General features: G+C 45.0%; 1 protein-coding gene across 1 annotated transcript; it reads right to left on the bottom strand.

Annotated features, from left to right (window-relative positions):
• Window positions 1-1986: 1986 nt before the first annotated feature.
• Window positions 1987-23906, bottom strand: SETD7 (SET domain containing 7, histone lysine methyltransferase). Its single transcript, XM_030948250.1, has 8 exons — window positions 23805-23906; window positions 19390-19519; window positions 15003-15204; window positions 11400-11589; window positions 9767-9848; window positions 8973-9090; window positions 8522-8679; window positions 1987-8010 (listed from the first exon to the last, which is right to left on the bottom strand). The coding sequence occupies exons 1-8, from the start codon at window positions 23842-23844 to the stop codon at window positions 7830-7832; spliced, it is 1101 nt and encodes a 366-aa protein (XP_030804110.1). The 5' UTR covers window positions 23845-23906; the 3' UTR covers window positions 1987-7829.
• Window positions 23907-26844: the final 2938 nt, after the last annotated feature.

Here is a 26844-nt window from a genome sequence, read left to right as displayed (position 1 = left end):
CAGACATCTTTTATGAAAAATTCTTTCCTTAGGACTTTTCCTCCTGAGAAGCTGAGAGGCCTCAGGAACAAAATATAAACACTGATTATCTGCTGCTGTGGAATGCAACAGGTGGATCTGTGATTGGCCCATGTTGGTTGTTTTTAATTAACAGACAATCACAGCCCAGCTGGCTCGGACAGAGAATCCGAGCCCCAAACCTTTGTTATCATTCCTTCCTATTCTATTCTTAGCTAGCCTTCTGATGAAATCCTTTCTTCAATTCTTTTAGTATAGTTTTAATGTAATATATATCATAAAATAATAAATCAGGGCATCAGTCTGTCCTGCTGTGTCTGCAGTGAGAGGACCAGAGGAAATGGCCTTAAACTGAGACAGGGAAAATTCAGATTAGATATTAGAAAAAATTTTCACCGTTGGGGCAGTTAGGTGTTGGAATAGGTTTTCCAGGGAGGCAGTGGAGTCATGATCCCTGGAGGTGTTCAAGAGGCATCTGGGTGATGTAGTTTAGGGGTTACGGGGGTAGTGGGAGGTGGATGGTTGGCCTGGTTAACCTTGAATGTCTCTCCCATCCTCGATGATTCAACAATTCTATGATTCTAACATCCCCCCAAGCACCTCCAGCCAAATCCTAACAATCACACCACTAAAACCTATCCCTGAAACATTTTTTAGAAATCAGCTCACAGGTCAGCTGTAGTTTCTTTAAATGAACCCACTGCACCTCCACAGTGTGCTGGGTTACTACACCAGGGCAAGACTGGAACAGAGCCAGGCTGGCTGAAGCCAGCACGTGGCACCATCCACAATCCCAGTGTCATGTTCCACACAGCTTGCAAACACACACCGAGCACCCATCGCCCTCGCAGCCTGATATGACTGCGAAGGTTCGAGTGGCAGCGTCACTTCTGCGTCCTTGCAGAGAGGGGAGGGCACAGTCTTTGCACACCGACACCCAGCACAGGCAGGAGAGGCTCGGCTGCCTCAGCCAGTTGTGATCACAGAGGAGGGGAAGGCAGGGCAGGCACTGGAAGCGCTGCCCCCTTCCTCACCACTTGTCGGGACCCAGGACATTCCTCTGGCTGCCCTGGGTGATTCAAGGGGCTCAGAGACCTTGGCACGGAGTCAAAAACACCTGTGCCTTCCATTTTAACCCATGGAAACAACTTTGTGTGAAGATTTACAATCCACAAGAGTTTGGGTAGAATAATAGTTAATTTGTCACAGGGTGAAAAAGTAGAATTTTGGGGTTTTAGAATGGGCATTCAAGAGGCAAGATGGAGGAATCTGGGCACGTCCTGTCCTTCTCCTTCTTCTTGTCCTCCATCTTCTGCTGTGATGGTGGCACTTTTGGATTGGTTTAGAGTAGAGACAGACTGTGATAGGTATTGGAAAATTATTGTAAATAAAGTACATGTAGTTCTTAGTATAAAAAGCTAACACCACCCCAAGGGCAGTGACTGTGCCACAACCTGACCTGCTGGACAGATCTCAGCAGGTAGAAAAAGAATGTATAGATAAGAGAAAATAAACAACCTTGAAAAGCAGAACTGACGAATCTTGACTTTCTTTGGTCGCGGGGCTGGGAAAAAAGACTTTCTAATACCTCAACCACAGAAACCTGAGAACCACTCACCCAGCAGGATGTGTACATGGAATTAGGAGGCAGAGGAAAACACACCACAGGTTAAAACAACAGGTAATGACACCTTGGGTGGGATGTTCTTCCATACCACAATACAGCTGAAGCGCATGTTATGTGCATAGAGAAAAAGGAGTAAGAAAAGCAGCAGAGGTGACAGAAAAAACCAACAAGCGGTGTCAGGTGTTCATTCACTACTTACATAATGTGGCCTAGATGTGTGTAACTGTGTGAAATCCTGCTCCTGTGCATCAGCAAAAACTGTGGTCACACAGGACACAAGGAAGGGCGAGAGGTCAGAGGACACCCAAAACTGTGACACACAAATAACAAGGAGAGACAATAGTTTTCTGTTGAATATTTTATTTTTGCATTGCCTTCATAGCGCAATTAAAGCAATCTTTAAAATTCACTTATTACAAATGTTTGTCAAGTCTGTTTTTCCCCAGAAACACCTCTCTTGCTTCCTTGCACATACGCCCAAACACACTATAAAAACCCCATTCATAACATGAAAGGAAGGGCAAACATCATTCATGTAAACATCTTTCTTGTAGTTATCCATTTTTTAAAAGTCATGAATAAACTTACAGGTGTTCAGTAAGGCTCATAGTTCGAGTACAAATGTCATAAAACACCTATCAAGTACTGTACACAAGTTGAATACTCCGGGGTTAACTGTTAACACATGTACAAGCTTACCCCAAAGATTATTCTTTAGCACTTAGTTCTTCAGAACAGAGACACCCAGTAATTATGGGCTAGAGAGTATTAAAATAGCAGAAGGCCCAGCAGAAACTGTTAAGTAATACACAATTTTAGTCTGGTTCTTAGCTCAGAGTTAAACTGGTTACAGCTGCAGTAGGAAAAGTTTTCTAGAAGGGAATCTACAGGAAGGAGGGATGGGTTGTTTGTAGGGTATCATGAAGAGACAAGCTGAGAGGTACGTCCTGAAAACGTGACTAGCCTTGCTACTGCAATTATTTATGGCGGCTGCATGTAATGCTGCATAAATACCTCCCCAAACAGCAGAAACCACCATTTGTAATTTTAAGGATCATTTGTTGCATCTTCCCTAAAAAAAAATTATCTACTTACTGGTATTCAATTACACTTGCATCTTACAAAAAGAGATCCCTTTAAATCTGGTTTAGATCTTACGGGAACTTTTTTGTTTAAATAGTCTTTCTACCGTGAAAATATTTCATACAAACATCATTTTACATACAAATGTTAAAACTTGTGAAGCGGGTCTTCCCACACTCATGATTTTATGGCTTGAACTTTTAATTGCTTATAATTTTTGTACAGATATTTCTCCTAGGGGAAAAAAGAATTACAGTAAAATGGTAAAGAGAAAAAAGGGCAGGAAGTTCTACTGCCCAAAGACAGAGCAGGGTCCACTCAAGACAGAGTGACCTTACTGTTCAAAACCTTTGATCTGGGACAAGTAAACATGCACTTAATCTTGCACCGTTTCTTTTCCTTAAAAAAAAATCCCTTATAAGACTGCTTAGAAATACTTTGTCCAAAAATACAGTTCTCATGATTCCATTACATGAAGCATAAGGAACAAGTTCACTGCAGGTGAAGCTCATTTCCACTTGCAGATGAAGCTGCTCCCACCTGCTTTCCTTGCTTGGATGCCCTTGGCACACAGCAGTGCAGTGGAAGTGAGGAACAGGCAGCACCCCAGCATATAAGAAGATACTTCAGTATCACTGTGTCCAAAGCAATTTGGTTTTTTTAAGTGCTTGGAGGTGAAGCCCTCAGCACCCACAGCTCCAGCAATTCTGCTGGGCCACAGGAGAACAAAGCAGCAGATACTTGGCTCTGTGTAGTGTTACCTCATCACAACAGCAGCATTTCCCTAAAGACCATCAAACTGAGTGAAAGGACACAGGTCACAGAGGTCTCTGGGACAGAAGCAACCCCGCTGCACCTCTGGCACAACCCAAGTGGTGAGCGCTGGTTTGACTGGAGGACAAGGGCAGACAGCTGGGAAGGAAACAAAAAAGGGTCAATTTCGGTAATTTGTGAGTTTCTCTTAGCAGATGGGATGTGTTGGCTACTCTGCTCCTCCAGTGCCCGACAGAGGGTGAGAAATCCCTGACAGAGCTCTTGCTTCTTGTAGCATGTTGCTTCCAGCTTCTAGCAACATGCTACAAGACCCCCAGGAAAAAACTCGCTGCCATCTGTGTGCAACACTTCCACATCTGGAAAGGCTGTGCCAAGTCACTCCCAAAATATGCAGCCTCACCCCATGGCCTCCCAAAACCTCCCCAGGAGCTTCACCTGATTAAAAGCATGGGCCATCCTAGGAGATACTAGGAGGTATCATGGCAACTGTAGAAAAAGTCAAAAAACTCTCACAGCTGGAAAGCCATTTCCATGTATCTCCTTTGACTTTTTCAGCAGTCAAAATTTATGGGTATTTATGTAGGGTAAGTTTTTTATAATTACTATTTTTTAAAAAAGGGAATAAAAAGCCTTTTCAGGTTTGTTAAAAGAAACTCAGGATCCCCAAATGTAAAATTATAGCACAAGACTCAACTTCAGACATCCCCTCCATGGCCTAAGCCCTTTCCCTTCCTTCTTATCCAGTGGAGTGACCCCAGGAGCAGGCAGCTCTGAGCTGCAACTTTTCTGGCTCTCATCTCCAAGAGTAGCCACTTCCAGAAAACAAAGCCTCTGTATTCTTGGTGGCAAAGCCCTGTGCTGCCATCACAGGAAGATCCACTGCAGATTTTATTTTTTAAGAGACAATCAGCAGCCTCTAATACAGCATGACACAGGCTTCTCATAAAAGAGCTCAAGTAACCCTCCCATCACGGAGAAGCCATGTTCAGCACTGCAGACCAAAGGCAGATTTTGGGAACTGATCTGTACCTGAAAAATGCAGCAATTCCAGGTTTTCCTATGCTATTCTTTATTCCCAGTGGGTATCCCGAGAGCCAGATGCTCAGTCAGGCTCAGCTGACAAGCCACCAGCTCTCCTCCCAGTTCAGTACCAACAGGAAAGGTCTTTGGCCAGACTCTAAAAAGTGGAGCTTTTTTACTTATTGCATATTCACCAGTAGTCAGCTGCATCCTACAGACCCAGGAAGATTGCTGTGCAAGGTGATACTTCCTCTGCCCCAAATGAAAACCATGGCTGGGTGTGGGTCTTTGTCTATGGATGTCATCACACTACCAATGAGGAGCTTGGTGAAGCTGGTCTTGCTCTCTGTGAGCCCCAGAAAATGAGCTGCAACGCACTGACCAAGTTAAGGCATTATTTGGAGTTCTGTAACTAACCTGTGTTTGAACCAGGGGATGCCAGCTCACACCTCTGAGGGACACACTGAGCTCTTTCACCACCCAGTGGCAAAAGCCATCTCCACGCTAACAGACCAGGAAGAGAGAGAAAACAAAGAAGAGTTAAAAGGCTTGGTCCTGAATCAAGCCAAAGCAGCTCTGTAATCACAACTTTTATAGAAGGTTGGTCGCTGAAGAAGGGAGCTATAGAAGAACCAACAGATTTTACAGAGCCGAGAAGGACAGCAGAGATAACAGAGACAACAGCCACAGCTGTGGCACGCTACCTACCAGGCTACACACATGTACAAAAGAATCTGCTTGACTCTCACCAAATTTTTTGAGAAGACACAGGACACCTCAGTGCCTTTTTTTTCCCTAGAATTCCCTATTTTAGGATACAATCTTCAAGCCTGATGCACAAAGAGCACCTATATTCTATTTATCTCAAAATCAGGCAATATGAAGACTGACAAATCTATTAAAACATAAGCAACTCCACACAGGAGATTAGCAGAGGAATCAGAGACTGATCAGAAATGAAGGCAAAGGAGCTCTAGAGATCAGAACATTTTAAACACAATTCCCCAGTGAGCACAGAGAGGCCAGCAGTCCAAAGCAGGCTACCAAGATTGTGGAAGAGTTACCATCCTGTCCCAGCAGGGTTCAGTCACACCTTCCCTCTGCTCTTTCCTGCACCTAAACTCAAGCCTCAGCTTTGCAAACTTCATGATCCTGGCGCAATAACTCCCAAGATACACGTAAGAGCTCCCTACCAGAGGCTTTCCTGCAAGAGGCTGATGACCTAAAGCAATGATCCATGGGCAGGCAGGGACAGATGAAGTCATGCATATTTCTCTTTGAGAATCATTTCGTGAAGCTGAGCAGCTGACTGACCTTTGCCAGCTCTCCATCACCTGTGAGGCTGGCTGTGTCTCTGCACACTCAGGCGAGTCCCTGACCGGTCACCTCTGCCGTGGATGAGATGTGGAGCTGTGACCCGAGTGTCCAGCACAGGGAGATGGGAGGTGTCACAGCTCATGTGCAGATCGCTGCTGAAAGAGTGTCACAATACCCTGAGCCTGCCTGTCCCCCGCCTCAGCACATGCACAGAGCAACTTCTGTGCAAACTGAAATGAGGAGGAGATGCAAAATGTTTGAGAGAAGCCACAGGGACTAAAAGCCCAGGCTTTTATGAGTAATTCCTAACTTTCCTCAGGTACCAAAGCAAGGATTCTCGGACTGCACTTAACAGCAGCCTCATCCTTCTACCTGCAGAGACCCAACACACTCTCCCTGCCCAGCTCCCCAGACAGCCAGATGCCTCCAACAGTTCAAGCAAGAACCAAAATGTGTTGCAAGAGAAAGGTAGGTCTGATTCTCAAATCATTTATGTTACATATATACAAACTTTTTAAAACTACAAACATTTAAAGAAAGTGTTGCAAATGCATTTGAGTTTGTCCTAAGCTGCTAAACCCAAAAGAGACCATCAGAGTCCCAGAAAGACTCCAGTATAGAGATCAAGACAATGCATGATTTCTCTCTTATACAGCATTAGGCAAGACCGGTACTGTATCTGAAAAAAACAGAATTTCCCTACCCCTGAAAAACCCCAGAACATAGCCCTGCAGATGAATATTCACAAGCCCCCACTGCTGGCTGCAACAAAGCTATGGATTGACTGCTGTTTGTAAATATGAGCATTGAGTGATGTTTTTACATTCATTGTTTGTCTTTCAAAAACAATCTTTTAATATCTTTTCTTAAAAAAAATAATCTTCTTTTGATACCTCATATTACATTAATTCACTGTGTCATAAACCAGAACTACTAAAAGATGGCTATAAGGCTATGTTGTTCCATCAAGTGAACATCAAGTGAAAAGACACAGCTCTCCTTCACCAAGGACTACAGCCTGCCCCCAGATACATGCACCTCCTTTCAGAGAATCCATGGAGATCCAAGCATCTTTTGCCTTGAGAACTGGCCACTTGAACAGGTGAAAATACACAAACCAACTCATGAACACGGGTGCAAGTCATGTGCTTGCCATCCAGAACATGTACTTCTGGAAGTCTTTCAACAGCAAGTCTGTTTTCTCCTTTTCACAAAATCTTCATGCAAAGAACAGCTTCATTTGCATGTCATAATAATAAATTAAATAACATAAGCCAGCCGTACAGGCTAGATAAATATTAGGTTTAGACATGTTGCTATGCTATTTAGAGAGCCACAGAGACCAACACACAGCACTCTCACATACACACACAAGCCTTTCCACTAATTAGAAAGGATTTTCTCCTGCAAAAGAGGATTTGTAGAAAGAACAACGTTCAGACAAGAGGAAAGGGGAGTTAAAACCCAGCCTCCTATATGCTAATAAATAAACTGCTCTATTGCAAGATTCAGGTCAAAGATTTAAAAAGGCAAAATTATGCTACTATTAGAGAATATCAAAATATTACTGTTATCATCACAAGTGGCATATATGCAAAATGCAGTTGCACGATAATGCCTAGGCAGGTAGAGAGCAACACTAAGTCTGCCGACTAAAAGTGAACAATACACCCATTTTAGTTTCTTTCTAGTCTTTTGGCATCTTTGCATATGGTGCAAAAGCAGAAGCTACCAAAGAATACCACATCTTGTATAGAATATTAAATAATTTCTTCAGATAAGACTGGTGCAATGCTAGCTAATTTTTAAATCTGCTATGAGTAACACAGTCAAACCTAGTTAGTATCCAAGGAACTTATCTCTTAACACAGAATGCAAGGTTATGATGCAACAGCATGAACAATCCCTGGTTGTCCAGTTTTCAGTATAAAGGTAGTGCATAGATCCAAGTTTCTGTTTCAGTTTGCTGAATGGAGAAGGTGCTCCCACGTCACTTTTGCTGGGCAGCCTGGAAAGCCTTCAGTTCCAGCTGGTACCACTCTGGTGCTTCAGGCCCATTCTGCCCCACAGGGCTGTGATCATACCCATAAGCCACTGTCAACTCCTCATCCTTCTCCACAGCCCTGATGGTACGGATACACTTGATGGGCCCAAAACGAGGATGAACAAACCTAGGGAAAAAACATTTTTGCTAGGCTCAGCTGTCAATTCCCATACTCTGCCAGCCCCTTGAACAGTTCCAGAATTCACTCACTTCAGAGCAATACTGCATAATCTGATATTGAATTAGCAGACTTGAGTCAACCTCTTAAATATTTAAGAATATGAGCAAAAATATTGATTTATCAAAGCATTGGCAGTGCAGCAAATATCGCATGGTTCTAGCCAAACTAGGATTTAGAGAGCTGTGATGATGCATTTTACAATCCAGAAGCAACTCAAAGTTCATGGCAAAATGAACAAGTTGCAAACTTTGAGATCCTCCATGGTAAGTCCCAACAGACATCAAGCACCATCATGCCAGCCCATTTCCAGCTCAGCTGAGGTGAGCAGGAACTCCTTCAGTGCCTCAACTCTTTACTCCCAGCCCTGCACTGCTCCTCATGCAGCTGCCCAGGGACCCCCTGTGAGCCCAGAGAGGCAGGCTGCAGCTCCCACCCTAAAACTCAGGGCTGTACTTACGGCTCATAGGTGCAGTTAGGAGTGAAGGAATGGTTGGCCTTGTGCCCCAGTGAGGCACAGTACTTGGCAGCGTGGTTGTAGGGCTCTGGCACGTCTATGACTGTTTCATCATCCAGGGATATTGTATTTCCATTGAGGGCCCAGTCTCTGCTGTCTACCTAGTTTGCAAGGTAAAAATCCAATGTCTGTGTGTAGGAGGGGTCAACTTTGTCAGCAGTTTGAAAACCAACATTCAAAATATATGCAAATAAAGCTTTTCATGGGCGTACGTCATTGAAAAGAACAACACACACTTTTTAAATCTATACATAGGCCAGCATGCACTTTCTTTCAAATAAACTCCATCATGTTAAATCTAGGGTGGGAAGGCAGTAGGTGTTAGATCCTACTATGAAAAGAAAACTTCAGGAGGAGCAATGAAAATTCAGACTGACTTTTTTCTTTTCTTTACCTCCTGGTGTGTAATTCGCACTCCGTTATAGAAGGACATCACTGTACTGGCTTCTGCTGCTATTTTTGAAAACAATCCTTCTCCAGCACTGGAAATGAGAGAGACATCCACATACACCCTACAAGAGGAACAGGGCACGGAATCGGTGACTGGCTGCAGTTTTAATTTTCAAGAAGTACAACACTACTGGGATAAAGCCCAATACTTCAGTATAACAATAAAGCTAATAACAATAACAAACCCAAAACATCATAATCATTATTATTATTATTATTATTATTATTATACTACAACCTCTTTATGGAACTCCTTTCCTTCCTCTCTTTCATATGTTCTTTCTTCCATATGTTCTCTCTATTTTGTCAAAACTGAGATTTGGTGGAAAGTTTGGGCTGACTTGGAAAACTTTTATGTTTTTTTTTTGAAGTGCCAATCCACTATTACTCCACAATGATGGCTTCAATTCAGGAACACCCTCAGTAACATATCAGAACCCCAAAAGTCCCCACCAAGCTGGGGTTGCTGGTATGTACATGCACTGAGAAGCAGGAGTTCTCAAGGTGATGCACCACATCTTCAAGTACTCAATGCAAATTGAAGCAAGAGTTTTACTAATCACTTATTTAGATATTTCAGAGTATCAGAAAGCACCTACAGTGCTTTTTGAGGTACACACAGGGCTTCCATTTTAAAAACCTTTACACATCCTTTAAGTTTTAGATGAGAAAAGGTTTGCAAAATTGGACTCCAAATAGGTAACAGTAAAGAAATATGGGGAGAAGAAAAAAATTTACCTCTCTGATTCATAAGGATCAGGAAGAAGGGCATTTGTAGAAATGCAGGATGAAGTGGATTTGTCAAAACTGTACACTGGGCCTAAAAAAAAATCAGACATCAATGAAGGAAATGAACTAATTGGCAGTACTGAGAGTATGCAATCCTTAACTTAATCAAGACATTGAAAAATTAAATTTTAAAGGCTGCAAAAAATGCTACACTTCCAAAAAAAGGTATTAAACAGAACTACACCTGTAAAAAGCCTTAAATGAGATCCTGCTTCTTGATTATGTTTTTACCTTCAAGATTCTAGAGTAATACAAAAAGATGATAAATATGTTCTTCAAACTACCAACTTGTAGAGGAGGACTGGATACTCCTCCAAAACTGACCCTCCTAGTGTCTCTAAATATAATTTTAAAGTAAAACAAAACTTAAAATGATATATTCAACAGCTCATTTAAAAATCCCCAAAAACCCACAAAAACTTGATTACTTCAAATATGAAATATTTTTTAGCCCAGATCCTGAAGAGACTTCAGCCAGAAGATAACATTTAGTAATCAGAAAGCACCCTTGCTGCAGTCCTCTATTTTTTGTCATTAATAAGCAACTTAGTGGTACAGCTGTAATTATACTCTTAAATCCTTATCCTCAATGCCAGAGGACTATCTTGGACATAGATTAAGAAGAATGTGAAAATAAAATGGGGAAAACACCCCACAGAACAGAACAGTACAAAGTCTGATATAAGGCCTTTGCCCCTGGTGTCCAGGATCTGTTCTGGCTGAAGGCAACTTCCTCCTGAGTGCAACTTCATCCTGTCTACAAAGCACAACCATACCCTCCCACAAATTAAGTTTTAAGTTAAATTCTGACTTGCTATCACAACTGAGAGAAAATAAACTCCCATGCATTTGCTTGTCAATACCTTTTCACTGAGCTTTATGTGCCTATTTCCTGTCAAGTGAGACACTTTTTGGTGGCAGAGCAATAAATGCATTAGCAAGTCCCTGCTCGTTACTGCAGCTTAACCCACACTCCTCCAAACATCACAAACACCTCGGAACAACAAACCCACCCCAGAACTATAGGTTCAAGCAGGTGGAGAAGGCCCCACCCTACCCCTGTGCACTTCACAGCCATTTTCTGTCACCAGGACCAGACACACAGAATCAGACCATTACACAACGACTGAATCTGGTTCACTGATTCCAGTCTCAGCCCAGCAACGCAGGTGCCAGAACATTCACAGTACAAACGCTGACTTGCACAAACCCAGCTGACAGCTACAAACTCTCCTCCCGCAGTTATTTTGTTGCAAGAAATACTGTAGCACCATTACCAGGGTGAATGGAGCAGGGTTTCCATCTGGTACAGAGGGTACTGGGATGTGTGACAAGCAGGACTGTGCCCATGAGCACAGGAGTGAGAGAAGGGCTATGAAATGCACTTGGGCAGGACCACACAGGGGGCATTCCCCATCTGTTTCCAGGACAAAGACCATCTTCCTCTATGACTTGGAGAAAGGGCCCCTCACTAACAGCCTGTGTCATCACAGCAGTGTCCAGTGAGGAACATCACAGGAACCAAGCTGTCTGCAGCAAAGGGCTGGTAGCAGGAATACAAGTTTGTGTTAGCGGAACTTACTGCCTGGAACTACTTCAAATTGAGGTTTCCCATCCTCAACAGCTGTCAGAGTTGCCAGTTTTGCTTCTATCATTTCTCCATCTATGAACCTTCCAGAATATGCAGTCTTTCCATCAGGATACACATAGGCTATTTTCTCTCCAGTCATCTCCCCATCTTCATTCACTTCTCCCACAAGGCTGCCTCCATCCTGAGAGCACAGGCAAGAAAGAAAAGGCAAAGTATTTAATTATACTTTACTATCCTTGATGCCCAAGATTTTTAGCTTTTTATATTTTTCATGCATTTGCAGCTTTGTAGATTGCAGCTGCATGGCTGTAGCTTCTATCACTTTTCCTATCCTGTTCCCCTACATTTAGGAACAATATGCTAACCTCCTAAACACATTCCTAAAATGTTCTTTAGTCTTACTCCAAGAAGAGTACCAACTACGAGGACGTTCTGTTTTCCAACAAGATTCTGGACCTGACATAACAAAAGCGGGGCAAAAGAAGCCTGGGGACTGCTTCCAGTGGGGCGGAACCCATGCAATTATTACCTAATCAACTAACCTTTTAATCAGACAATACATGATAGTTACACTAATCAACAAACCTTAGAAAATTGTGAATTTACTGTACCATGTACAGTTTTTGCCATACTGAGTACCTGACAGCTTTCAAGTAAAAGTCTGCTTTTATACTCACTAACGCTGCTGGGAATTCTATTTTCTAGGCAACATTCAGTAAATGAAAAGGGTTTTCTCCAACTTTTTAAAAATGCACCAGTAAGTTCAGATGTGAAATTAGAAAATGAGAGAGAAACAGACACATGAAGAAGCTCGATGAAGTCATTCCAGCTAGGATAAAACCCATTTTCTATGTCATTTGGAATAGCCAAAACCCAAGGTCTTTCCTTCCATGTGACACAAATATTCAATGTCACTTGGCGGAAGTTTTATGCGTACAGTGTGCAAAACAAGGACCAAAGCCCCATAGATGTCCAAGTTTGATTACTATGATATTGTGCTGGAGGAAAAAAAGATGTAACACTACCTTTAACATGGTACCTCTACAAACTCGACCCTATTGAGGGGAAATGATTCCCAGAATGCCCCCCAAGGTCAGGTGGTAACCAGTGAGAACAACTGTTTATGGAAAGCACCAACAGCAACACTTTTCCTCTCCAAAGTTTACACATGTCAGCCCTGGGCTTTGCCACCTGTGATTTGCCTGCAGGTCAGGTTAGATCTATTTCCAGAACCGCAGAAATGAGATGCATACATTAGCACAGGTCTAACCACTTGTTGGGGGTAGGATTTTTTCCTTTGTATCTTTCTCTCGTGCAATTTTGTCCCATCTGTTGCTACAAAACAATAACCACTGATACTTAAGAGAATAAAAGATGTGGGCAGCTGCTCTGCTCCTGCACTGCTGCTCATGCTGATGGGGCTGCAGGTCTGCCTTGTTTTTATATATATATTCTAATAAAGAACTGTTATTCCCTTCCCCATATCTTTGCCTGAAAACCCCTTAATTTCAAAGTTATAACAATTCAGAGGGAAGGGGTCACATGTTTTCCACTCCAAGGGAGGTTCCCACCTTCCTTTGCAGACACCTGTCTTTCAAACCTAGACACCACTTCAAGAATTTATTTCAAAAAAGACAAGGAAGCATCTCCAAATACCACCCTGGAGCAAGACGAGCAGGTGTTCTGTGGAAACAAACACCATCTTGATTTATATCAAGACCACCGTGCACAAGCTCTATTTCAAAGAGACACCATTTTGTTCAACTCCAAGGATGAAAGAGTTTCAAGCATGCTGTACTAGGGAACACTGAACCTCAAGTCTGGGAAAAGAAGTGTGCACATAGCACCCTTTACAGAGTCACAAGAAAACAACTGATTCTACAGCAAAGGAGTTTTTTGGAACACCTCACATTCTTTAGTCTGGCAAGACAATAATGATAATCAACTTCTAATTATCAACATTTCTAAAAGGTACAGCAACACTTTGTCATCTAGAAGATGAAGCAGGAGATACATGAAGTGAAGGGTCAGCTGTGTGTATTTTATACACTAGGACTGAAAAACTTTTGGCAGCATACACCAAATTTGCTGTCCCCATACATGCTTAATGGCAATAGTGAAAACCAGTAAATAAAATGAACAGCCAGTGTTGGTAAGCATTTAGAAATCAATCTGCAACTAAAGCTTGTGCCATATGTAGCACAGAATTAGACTGGGTTTTGACCAGCAGCTGAACTACATGCAGACGTTACCTCCTCCTTGGCATGAGGTAAGATTGAAAGATTCAACTCTACTGTGTAAGGCTGAATAGGAATTATATTTTTTAAAAATTTGCATCAAAAACTCCCTGAAACCTATACAACAGTCACTGTCTTAACTAGCATGTTTGTAAAAGAACACCAAAATTCAGAAAGATAAAATACTGGCTTGTTTAACTAGCAAATCACTTGTCCACAGCTCTACTCAGAGGCACAGCTCCCACACTAGCTACATCTGATGTATTAGGCAAAGCCAGTCTTCACACCATATCCTGTGGAGGCCCATGAGCCCACTAGGGAGAGAACAACAGTGATGCCCTGGAGAGACGCACCCTAGGCTCAGGGCATTACTCGGAGTTCAGGGTGAGGAAAGAAGCTTCCCCCACGGCACTCTGCAGCACTGTATTAATCTGTCCCAGTTCTGTCCTGCCCGTTGGCCTTCCCTACCCCTTTTACCCTTACATGTTCATGTTCCAGAGAGTTCTCCCTTCCCTGTTACCCCATGGGTTTATGTAACCCTGCCCATCCACCCTGGCATTCCCTATTGGTCCCTTTCCTGTGTACTACCCCTGAGCCCTCAGACCACTGGATCCCTGATGCTCTCTCTCCTCCACCCTCTCTTTCCCTCTATTTATACCCTGGACCCTGCTTTGTCTTTGTGTTTGGCCCCTGGACCCCTTCAGCGTTGTGTGGAATAAAGCACGGTGGAACTCCATGCCTGGACCCTCCCGTGTCTTCGCTGCCGAGCTGCTGTGCGTGTCTGTCTGTCCGTGTGTCTGTGTCTGTGCTGGTGCCCTCCTGGCTCCTACCCCTTGGCGCAGGATGCTCTTGGGGAAGGTTGCATCCACCACCACCATGGACCTCAACAATATCCTGCAGAAACGGAGACAAAGTCTCTCCCCTTACTCTAATAAGAGCAGTGGGTTGCAATAACTGGCATGGATTCCACACTCCTCACCTGCAGCCAGCACTACAAAATGGCAAAATCATTACTCCAGCCTTCCCAAAGAGATAATGCATAAATTATCACACATCCTATTTCGACATTGCATACAAATTATATATAAATGCACTTCCAAGGGGCTGGCTTTCCTGAAAGATGAAATTGTGGAGGGCATGTTGGAGCCTCACTGAATCTCATCTACTGGGCAAACGTTCAACACCAGTATCTTTTAACTTTGTGTTGGATTATCCAAAATCAGAATGCCCAGATCTTTTACCCAGATCTGTGTGTGCTGATCTTTGGACAGCTGGGTCGTGGTGGGTATTTCTTTCAGCTGAGGAAAAAAGAAAGGTACATAATTCTGCAATAAGAAGAGCAGGTGGCCAGGTTTACCGGGTAATAAATCCAGCAGATTCCATGCCGGATGTTGTCTTTGTACTGCCCTTTGAATATCAGCCGCCCATCACTGTCGTACTCCTGGGCTGGGCCGTTCAGCTCTCCATCCACATAGGTGCCATGAAGGACCACTCCATCCTCGTAGGTGTAGATTCCCTGGCCTTGCAGGGCATCATCAACATAGTATCCCTCCAGGGTGCTGATGAAGAGAGAAAGAAAACAGCAGTGGAAAACTGTTCACCTCTCAGGGGTGAAGCCAAAGCCTCAACGCACTGGAACACCAAAGTGAAAACCAGACACTTGTTTCTATGGAGCTCCAAAGGCAGAAAACAACTTACAGCACCCTTTCATCAGGGTGTGCTGCACAGACACTGAATCACTCATCTCAATCACATGCTTGGCAATTTCTGTAGGCTGGAATAGTCAGCAAATGGACACTCCTGGTCAAAGAAGGGATTCTTGCTCAAGCAGGCCACTCTCACATTAGGATTTTCTACCGTGCTATGTGTGGACCTTCACTGACATGTCTCTGGAGAGATGAAAGTGAGCTGCTGTACACAGGGAATGAACTGCAACCTGCCACAGTTCAGCATCAGCTGCCCAGCAATACACTCAGCAGCCATTCGTACAGGCCCTGCTAAAAGCAGCCCTTTTTCATGTATTCCTCTTAAAATCAAACACAGCCTGTCAAACAGAACCAGTGCTGCACTTGGATTTAAACAAAGAAACATTTCATTTCAGTTTTTACTATCACCATAAAAGAGGATCTATTCAGATATTTCTTCTCATGCTAGGATTAACATAAGGGAACACAACCTGTTTAGCTTTTACTTCAGCACACTTAGCTAACAGCCAGCTGTCAGCATACTCATATTTTCACTGCAGAATTCTTTTTCAGAGGCAGACGTCTAAGGTATAAGCTGACACAGTGTCTGTGAGCACACAACTCTACATGTTTTACCACACAGATTTGCAAGAGTTGTGGAAGAAATGTTTTTTCAGAATTCATTTTCTTGCTTCTAAAGCTTTGTGCTCTGTTTTAATGTAACTTTGGCAAACTGGATGAGGTTTCCATGGGAAAATATATTACAGTAAAAGCCTCAGTGCACACCAGATGCAAAACAACAAGGGGCAGGAAAATAATTTTACTTTTTAGTCAAATGGATTTCTTGATCCATGTTGCTGCAGAGCTGCACAGATAGCTATGGCACTACAGCACAGGGGACAATGAGGGAACCACCAGACATCAGTGCCCTCACTTAACTATAAATGATGCCACTTTCCCCTCTAATTTATCACAGATCACTGGATTTTAATTCCATTGTAGTGACAACACACACAGCATGCACATGTAGGATTACTCTTTTAAAGAAGCAGCCACCCTCAGTTTTTGTAGTCAAGAATTCTGTCTTGTTACCTTTAATTGCACTAGTCGAAGTTAAAACATTGCTAATTGCAACAGTGCTTCAGCCCTGGAAAGAATATATTTTATTTTAGTGTAACTCAAACTTTTATGTTTTCTCTCTTTGTATTAAGCTCCAAACAGTGACCAAAAGATCCATCTCATCTAAGGAAATCAAAGGATGATACCTTAAGAAAGAAGTCTATGTCCATCAAGCTCACCTAAAAAGTCAGGTTCAGAAACACTTATGATGTTCAGAGTTTCTGAGCTATTTCCACCCTGCTCCTCACTTCACTGTAAGTTCCCAAAGTATGGTGTCTGCAGCCAGACACAATAATTGCAACTACGACCTGACCAGCACAAAGATGAATAAACAGCTTCTGTGTCTTCCATAAGCAAAACCTTTTTAATACAAACCCTGAACTAGCCTGTATTTCTCTGGTTTGCTTCTCAGATGATCGTACTTCTGACAACATAAATTCTACCACAGTCAAGACTGATCAGATGTACCATCTTCCCATTATCCACTATGCCTTGAAGGGATGGACGATACTTCTTATCTAACAATTAAACCAATTATATGGACTGGGGGAGGAAATACTTACTCCAATTTCCTTCCAGGGATTAAGTTAATATCAATAGAGACTGATCCATTTATCTCTCACTCCCTCTGTATGGGAACATGGAAAACTTTTTCCCTAAAAATAATAGTTTTCTACTATGTTCTGGGAGATGTCAGTTTACGGAGTTTCCAATTAGGGAGGAAGGGCAGCTGCAGCTCTGTGCCAAGCACAGCTCTCATGCCTGCCTTTATAGTGCAAGGAGTTCTGCAAAATACACTCCAGAAGCACCGGCACCAAGGAAAGTTCTAGTCCACAATCCAAAACAGGGAGTATGCCAGAGGGCAAACTTCTCTCTCTTACAGAATATGCTGTGATTTGTTGCATTTTCTTGCAGGGGAAGGAAACAACTGATATTTCATACCACATTTCCATTCCCTTACACAATCAACAGGAAGGGACCAGTTATTCCAGTGAAGGGAAGTTTCCTTTACCAAACAAGGCAGCCAGGCAGCCAGTCCTATTCCCCAATACTCAAAACTGAGAATGCTGACACTGCAGCCGGTCCTGTATTTGACAGGACTCAGCTGCTCCCCAACAAGAGAGAACAGCAGTACAGCTGTCAGCCTTTACTCAGCAGCCTGCCAGGGAAACACACCCACGAGTGCTGAACAGCTAGCTTACTGCACAGCATTCTGCAAAGGGAGAGCTGTTGAGGGACATTCTTGATACTTACTGCTCATCTTCGTGAGCACTCAGCCCTGCCCATGGCACACTTAATGGAAACAGCATGTCCTGGTTTATGCCAGGTCATTCTTATGACATGTCATGATTCCTGAACCATCCATTCCAGAGAGCAACTTAGCCTTGCAAGCTGGATGTAGTTAGATAAATGACATCTTCAATAATTAGCTCAGTTAAGGCTGCTTTAGCAAACTTAAAATATGTAAAAGTTAATGAAAACATCCCATTTTCCAAAACCACATTGCAGACTATTTTTGCATATTTTCATTCTGCTAGTTTCTGAAGTTATCAGTGGCCAGCTATTCTAGTTTTTTAAGGGTTATGAAAATTGAAAGAGGAAAAAAAAGAAAGAAAAAAGAGTTGGCAACACTCAAACAGTACAGAGAAGGCTCAGCAGCAACCTGACTCTTCCCACTAAATGCTGCCTGTACCCTGGATTACATGGAGAAGCAGGTCTACAAACAGAGCAGTGGGTCAGTTCCTCTGAGTGTACAACCAGCAGCTACTCTGCTGAGATCATCCACCAGCACAGAAACATTATGTACATGTGTCCATAGAGATGCTAACAACTTACACCAAAACTATTTCAGAGAACTCAGCTGCTGGGCAGCACTGATTTTCAGTTACTCAGAGAAGATTTAATAAGGCCTTAATCAACAACAGTGAGGATTTTTCTTCATCCAAGCTTGGAGGCCTAATCCCTTTCTACATAACTGAATAAATATATTATCTTTCTCATGAAAAAACCCCACAATGCCCAGTATGAAGCAAGTGCAAAGGCAAGTACAGACAAGGAGCTGACTCACTGAGACAGCACAATACCTCTGCTCCTGCTCAGAATTTTGCTGAGCAGGAAGAGAGCAGACCCAGCACGACTGTCAGTTCAACAGCCGCTATTCAGAGCGTCACCAACAGCTGCAAAACCATGAAGAATCGTGTCATTTTATACATTTGCTGCTCCCTCGGAGGAAGTTCTGAGCAACTGCACACAGGAATGCTGCAGTGGTGGTGGGGGGAAGACTTACAAGGTATTCATAATGAGGATCAGAGAAGAAAACACATGCATAGGCATGGACTAGCCCAATTTCACTGTCTCCATTCCCAGTGAAAAGAAGGGAAATGATAGGGGGTTTTCTTACTTTCAAAAAATCATGCCACAAGCAACTTGCAGAGGATTAACCAGAGTTGCTAACAAACTTGTATTGAACTCAGTCCTTTAACTGACAAACAATTTGACAAAGCAGAAGGCAAACCTCACTGTCAAGGTCCTATATCTGTGTGAGGGCTGTCACAGGGAGCTCCTGGCCCAGTTGCACTTTCTGTGCAGTTCTATAAGGCAAACAAGTCCACCTGAAGTAACAACCTTTGATGTCCAAGTCATTGTCAGCATGGTTTTCAATAATTCTGACCACCTCCCATTCCTTATGATTTCTAATCAGCTCATAACTTTTCAGTGCTAAAAGAGCTCACACCACTGCATTCTCCCTCCAAGAAACAACTACAGGCACCTCATCACACAGAAAGCTGCCACAGGAATGGCTACAGCAGCAGCAAACTTTTCAGCCACAATTTTTAACGAGGACTCTTATCCGGAAACTCAGAAGTTTAAAATCAATGCAGATTAGTTTTGCATCGCTACAAGCAGAAGGAAGAGCACAGAAGAAAAATCAGAGTGTACCTTCCATCAAAAAAGAAGAACTTGCCGCGGCCATTCTTTTCTCCGTGCACAAAATTTCCTTCAAATCTGTCTGTCGATGAGTAGGTTACTGTACAGAATCCATGCGGCAGCCCATCGTCATCTAGATGCCCTGAAATAAAACCCAAACAAAGAGCAACAGAACACACTAATTATTATGCAAGATTTTATATCTGCTCTCATTATGTAGCTACTTGAATTGCAGTAGCTCCCTAGTACAAAACAGTAATTCAGATCATTGCTGTTAGGAGCAGTGATCAGACATTCTGTACAACTGAAGTTTTGACTTGTGTTACACATAGCTTTAAATAAAAATAAAATATAAGGATAAAAGAAAATGGATGAGAGACAGGATAGAGAAGAGAATAATAAGCAAAACTGGTTTCTGAAAGAAACAAGGTTTATAGTATTCTAACTTGTGTGAATATACATCCTCAAAAGTATAAAAATTCTGTATCTGAAATATGTATTGGTGAGAAAAGGATAAGAAAACGTTCGGTTTTTTTCTTTTGATAAACATATGCCTTATGACAATGTGGGTGTGCCACTATACAGCTGTATTCACAGGAATTTAAAGAAATAAAAGTATGTAATATCCATAATGCTCCACCCTTGCCATATGTCAGTCAACGTAGTATTTAATATTTTAAATGCTGCTCTCTAGTGCCTTTCCTATGTGTTCACTTTATATCCTGTTCCTACCCCCAGCCATATCAGTTTTCCCTGTTACCACTGTTGCACAGAGGGAGAGCAGAGACAACTTGGATCCTCACCTTCATGGTTTGTGCTTCATTGAATATAAATGGCCAACTCTACTAAGTTAAAGCATAATAAGGCTCCTACTGCATCTCTAGCTGCCTCTTCAAAGCCAAAGGAAAACAACAGAGAAGTGTTTCAAACGATGGTTTTTGCCTGGTTTAGCTGTGTGAGCTCTGTTTGCAGAGCTCAGCAGGGCTGCTCTCAGCACAGGGACACACCTGAACGGGTGCTACAGCTCCCACAGTGACATTTCATCAGGTATGAATTGTGCATGAAAACTGTAAAATAAATAACAGCTAGCCTATACTTATGTTCTTCCATGCTTCTAGCAAAACTGATTCCCCCAGTCCCCTGGTGATGCATACACAGCCTGTTAGAGACGAGAGACAGTGTATGCATCCACTTCTGCAGGCTTTGGGTCAAGCTCTTCCCTGACCAACTTTGCCCTGACCTGAAAAGGTTCATCACCAATATGGAAAGGCAGAAACAAACATCAGTGTGAGTGGACTGATTTACAGCCCAGGCTAATGCAGGCAGAAAGAGGCAGTTCAGTACTACCAGACCTTGAGTCTGGTGCCCAGAGAGGGAACAAGTCGGGCACACTTTAGTGAGTATGGAAATGCACCTAGGAAAGTGTAGAGGAGAAATAACAGTGAGGAATCTGAACTCGCCCGAGAGCCAGGATTCCCTCCCTCACCCTTCCCTTGCACGCTCCACCAAGCTTCTCTGGCACCTGCACATGACTGTGCTCTCACTTCAAGTCCCTAGGCCAAACCAGACTGAAATCTGGTTAAAAGTTAAAAGTTTAAGAAGCCAGTAAATCCAATCAGGCACTGATTATCAGTTCACAGCGAGAGAAATAACCGAGTAAAAAGAGGGAGCAAAAGGTGGAAGGGAAAAAGCTTCATCCCTAAAGGCTTTTAATTACTTTGAAGAGGAACTCTTTAAACAGAAACTGCTCTTTCCAAAGAGAAAAAAGGCTTTTTTCCCCTCCCATTCTGTCAGGACACCCCTTTTTGTAGAAAAGATAAATTTTAGCTGAATTTAACCAATTATTATTAATGGTGAAACATTTAATAACCAATAAATTAATGACCAATTTAACTAAAAGGTCAGTAACATTTCTGATATGGACACCTCTTTTAGACCAAAAACTATGTCAACATGTATAGTTTTAATTAAAAGCCATTTAAATTAAGTTTTATCAATATAGAAGGGTACACTGGTGTAAGTTAACAAACCCTAAACAATACTATTCCAATTTCCCCGTCACTACAGGGGCAGAACTTTTACAAAACACTTGGATTTAAAAAATACACTGATAATACTGGTACATCGTAAGTTTAAAAATAAAAAACATCCAAAGCAACAACAAAAACAAACTCTTGCAACTTTGTTCTCTGTGACTATTCAGCTTTGTCAAGATTTTGCTGGAATGCAAAGCCCAACACAAAAGCTGCCATGCCTGTACAGAGAACACACGTCAGGCCTTTTGCACAGTAGGATACAGACTACCTCGGAGATTTAAAATGGTCAGCTTTGATCCAGTGCCCTCTATACAGGGTCTTAATCTCAGCCACAATACAAAGAATCCAATTATTCTAATGTGCTAGAAGCTTCCCCTATTAAAAAAAATAAAACCATGCCCCCACCACTGCAACAAAACAAGAAACACAGTCTCTCTTAGTCAACAACATGGGAAAAATGCAATTTCAAGTTTCATAACATAAATACAACTTTTTTTTTTGTATGGCTGAGGCCTTTGCCTCTGTTTCAAATTAAGTCAACAGAAAAAATCCTCATTATTTCATGGGGAGCAGTGTGTTCCACTTTTCTTTCTCATCACTCTCTCCCATTTGCAAAAAATAAACCCGAAACATCTAAACATATTTTTAAATTATTGTAAAACCTCACGTTTGTTGCTTCATTAAGGGTCTCGCAAGACTTCCTCTTAAACTCAGCCAGTGATCTTTCCAAGAAAAGGAATTACCCTAATAGGGGCTAGTTCACAATGAAGTCACTTACTGAAACCACCATGTATACAAATCAAAGATAAAAGCCCTTTACTGTCAGTATCACTATTACTTAACAGATGACATATAACGTGCATCATCACTAAAAGATTCTGGCCACAGAGATGCCAGACGGACGTTTGGGGGATCACAACATAAACCAAACTCCCCCCAGCAAAAGGGGAAGTGCTGATTTCTGTATTTCTAACTTCCTTTGGGTAAGTGCAAAATCCTGTTCACCCCCAAAGAACATCCTGCTTCTGTCTCACTCAGAGAAACACGCAAATTCACATACGCTGCTGAGAAAAAGATGCTTCAAAAATGTGTTTCCTTAGCCCCCAGAGATGCCAAACAGATCCAGGATACAGCAGAACACTTTGTCTGTGACATAAGGATGAAAACTGTGACTCCTTGCCTCAGACAACTGCAACGCACAGATTTGAGGAGCTGGGAGGAAAGGCAGTGGAAAACCACACCTGTAAGGGCACAGGGCACACCGCAGCAGAGCCTCGCCTCCCTCAGACCCGTGTTCTGTACAACAAAGCTTCTCTGGCTCTGACACGCACACCGAGACAGTAAATCCAGCTCCGAGCGGCAGCTGCTCAGCTCACATCTGCTGTCACACCAAGCTGCCGTGCAAGACAGACACCTTCCCTGGGGCAACCCGCTATGAGGCCCGATCCTTCTGCCACAGGAGGCACACGGCGAGCACGGCACTGCCTGCGCCTCAGGCAGCTCCGTGCTCCCTGCCCAACAGCTGAACAGCCCGCATTGCTGTTCCCGGCAGGACCTCGGTCCCCCCGCTGCGAGGGATCTTTGGGGAGCCGGCGCTTTCCCACAGAGGGAGACGCCGTGCTTTGTTTCCCTGCATCCCAGGAGCCCGATGAAGCGTGCTGGGGAGCTGCATCCCTGCCTGCTAAGGTTTCCATCAGGAATTCACTTCCAGAGAACAGGTGCCTCTGGGTTTAGAACTCTTCAAGGGTTAGTTATCCACACGTGAGAGGTGAACTGCACACAGAGGGTGTATATTAGCCATAAGGCGGCCCACCCCGCTCCCATACGGATGGCAACAGCGTCTTCTTGGAGTCGCTCTTTCTTTTCCCTTCTCCATTTGCACGTATGTGACTGCAGCCCTGGCTCCCTGGGCTCTCCCCGAGGATGGGCATCCCCATGTCCCTCAGCCGCCGGTGGGAGGACCGGGCACCGGCCGCACCGCCCAGGGAGCCAGGGCTGCAGGCCACCGCCCGCACGGGGGCACAGCAGCGGCACAAAACCGCGGCCGTGACTTATTTGTGACAGTAAGAGCGGAGCAGCCGCCATCCCCGCGTCCGGGGCGCGGAGCCTCCCGCTGTGGCCGGAGCGCTCGGCGGCGGGAGGCACCCAGAGCGCCCGCCCGGTACCGGCGCCAGCGCGGCCCCGGCTGCCCCCGGCCGAGCTCCGCCACGTGCGGGGCCCCGGCCCGTCCGTTGCATAAGCCCACTGATGTCATGCGCTGCGCCCGACCCCGGCCGCCCAGCTCCGGCCGCCGCCGCCGCCTCCGCCGCCCCCGCCCCGCGCCCCCACAGCAGCTCCTGCAGCAGCGCCCGGCGCCGGCGGGCCCCGCTGCCCGAGCCGCGGCACACGCACCTTCCACGATCTCCTCCAGCGTCTCCTCGTCGCTGTCCATGGCGGCGGCGGGCGCGGGCAAGGCGCAGCCGCGGTACCGGGGGCGGGCGCGCGCCCCACGCCCCGCCTCCGGCAGCCTCCCGGGGGAGGGCCCGAGCGCCGCCCTGAGGGCGGGCCGAGCGCCGCCCGGGGCTGAAGGGACGCCCGGAGCGGCCTGTGCCGGCCCTCGGGATAATGGCGAGGGGAGCTCGGCACTGCGCCGGGGCTGGTTCCCTATGGCCCCACGGACGGCACCGAGGGCACGGGAACGCCGGCCCGCTCAGCGCTGCTCCTCCAGCGCGTTCCGTGCTGTCCATCCGCCCGCTGGCCCCGACTGGCGTTGCTGCAGTTCCCCTCACAAAGCCGGAGGGTCCCCAGCAGCTCCAGGACACCTCCATTCCCACACCAGGGACCGCTGACCGGCTGCTCTTACCACAGAATCACAGAATATGCGGATTGGAAGGGATCCATTGGGATGATCGAGTCCAGCTCCTGGCCCTGCGCAGGACACCCCACAAATCCCGCCCTGTGCCTGAGAGCGCTGTACAAACACTTCTTGGACTCTGTAAGGCTTGGTGCTGTGACACTTCCCAGGGGAGCCAGTTCAACCTGCTCAGCCTCTCTCTGGGTGAAGAACCTATTCCTGACATCCAACCTAAACCTCCCCTGACACAGCTTCAGGCTGTTTCCTCAAGTCCTGCCACTGCTCACTTGAGAGAAGAGATCAGTGCCTGCCCTGCCGCTTCCCCTCCTGATGAAGGTGCAACCGCAGTGAGGTCTCCCCTCAGTCTCCTCCTCTCCAGGCTGAGCAGACCAAGTGACCTCAGCCACTCCTCACACAGCTTCCCCTCAAGGCCCTTCACCATGCTCGTGGCCCTCCTTTGGGCCTTCTCTAATGGCTCCATGTCTTTTTTATATTGTGGCACCCCAAGTGCCCCCAGCACTCAGGGTGAGGCCGCCCCGGTGCAGAGCAGAGCAGGACAATCCCCTCCCTTGCCCAGCTGGCCATGCTGTGCCTGATGCCCCCCAGGACACAGTTGCCCTCCTGGCTGCCAGGGCACTGCTGACTCACATTCGGCTTTGCATCGACCAGGCCCCCCAGGGCCCTTTGCACAGCGCTGCTCTCCAGCCTCTCGTCCCCCAGTCTGTCCCTACATCCAGGGCTGGCCCATCCCAGGTGCAGAGTCTGGCCCTTCACCTGCTGAACTGTCTACAGCTGATGATTGCCCATCTCTCTAATTTGTTGAGGTCTCTGGAGGGCTTCTCTGACCTCAAGGGAGTTGACAACTCCTCCCAGTTTACTATCATCAGCAAACTTACTTAGCATTCCTTTGAGTCCTGCATCCAGGTCATTAACAAAGATGTTGAAGAGCACAGGGCCAAGGAGGGAGCCGGCAGAACCCCACTAGTGGCTGGACACCATTCCTATGTCACCCCGTTCCCTGTAACCCTTTGTTCCTGACCCGTAAGCCAGCTGCTCACCCATCCCATAGCACGGTTATCCAGCTGTGTGCTGGACATTGTGTCCAGACGTACGCTGTGACAGGCTGGATCAAAAGCTTTGCTGACATCCAGAAGCGTTGTCTATTGGCTTTCCTAGATCAGCTAGGTGGGTTACCCCATTGTGGAAGGAAATCCTGTTGGACAAGCAGGACTTCTCCCTCATGGTGCTGAAGGATTTAATTCACAAAACACACAGAATCACACTCTTGGATCTCAGGGCTGCAGGAAGGGTGACAGCCCCAAGCAGAGGGTGCAATTTTGGAGCTCTTACCCACGGGATGTAAGGATGGTGCTTTGTCACCATGTCTCAGTCTGGGGCAGGGACCTTCCTCTCCACCACAGCTTGACAATATGCAGGCATCGCCTTAAAGGAAAGGCAGAGTGTTTCTAGGTCTTCCAGACAGCTGTCTTGGGAGCACAGGAAGTGTCTCCATCCTGCTGGAGGTGACTTAGACAGTCAGGGCTCTGTGAGGAGGGACTGATGGAATGAGGCTTCTTCAGGCTGGAGAAGAAACAGCTTCAGGGGGAGCCAGCAGCAGCCCACCAGCACTTACAGCAGGGCTGCCATGAAAACAGGCTTGCCACAGTGCTCCACAAGAAGGACAAAAGACAATGGGCATGACTGAAACCATGACCTAAGACATGGCACACAGAGACATTTGCTCGCTGTGAGAGCAGCCAAGCTGCGCAGCAGATTGTCCAGAGAGGTTCTGCAGTCTCCATCCTTCAGGGCATTTAAAGACCGACCCATTAAAGCCCCAAGCAGCCTGAGCTGACCTCAGAGCTGCCCCTTCTGTAAGCTGCAGAGGGAACTCCAGTGGTCCCTTCCCACCTGAAGGTCTCACTAAGTCTGGGCTGAGTCAGCCACATGCTGCCAGGCAGTGCTGCTGAAGGCAGGGACCGCATCCCACCAGGAAAACGGGACAGCTACGACTCAACTAAACAAAATAATTAGATATGTCTGCAGAAACAGAGTCTGGAAATCTTTGAACTAGAATAATGAGGTTAGTATTTGACCTAATTGATATGAGAACTTATTAATCTTGAGAGCCTTGGGGAGGATTTGATTTTTACAGAAAGCTTGAGCAGAACAGAAGGTCTTGCCTCTGTATCATAGGTGGTTATTTAACTGAAGAACAGTCAGTTTTGCTGTTTAGGAGAGAAGATTTGTGGTTTAAAGCCCACAAACCTGAAACAATTCTGACCTCAACCCTCTGAAAAGGGAAGAGTAAATATTGAGCACAATAGGAACCCCTATGCAAAGTAGCTGTTTTGTTTCAGAAACTGTGAGTCTCTGAAGAGACTAATTCATAATCAGCACATACACAGTGTTTGAATTATCAAAGGTGTTGTGCTTAAGCTATGAACATTCCTAGTAGTCAGAAAAGAGATGAGGTTGTGGGGCTGGAGCTGAAGTAGGTATCCCTTTTACCAGAAGATAACAAGAGTTCAGGGAATACAGCAGAAAGCAAGGAAGAGGGCATGCTGTGACTTACACACACAAAGTGCAGACCAACAG

The sequence above is a fragment of the Camarhynchus parvulus genome, chromosome 4 (genome assembly GCF_901933205.1).
Source record: "Camarhynchus parvulus chromosome 4, STF_HiC, whole genome shotgun sequence".
In the NCBI taxonomy this organism is placed as follows: Eukaryota; Metazoa; Chordata; class Aves; order Passeriformes; family Thraupidae; genus Camarhynchus; species Camarhynchus parvulus.
This window is presented reverse-complemented; position numbering and strand designations above follow the sequence as displayed.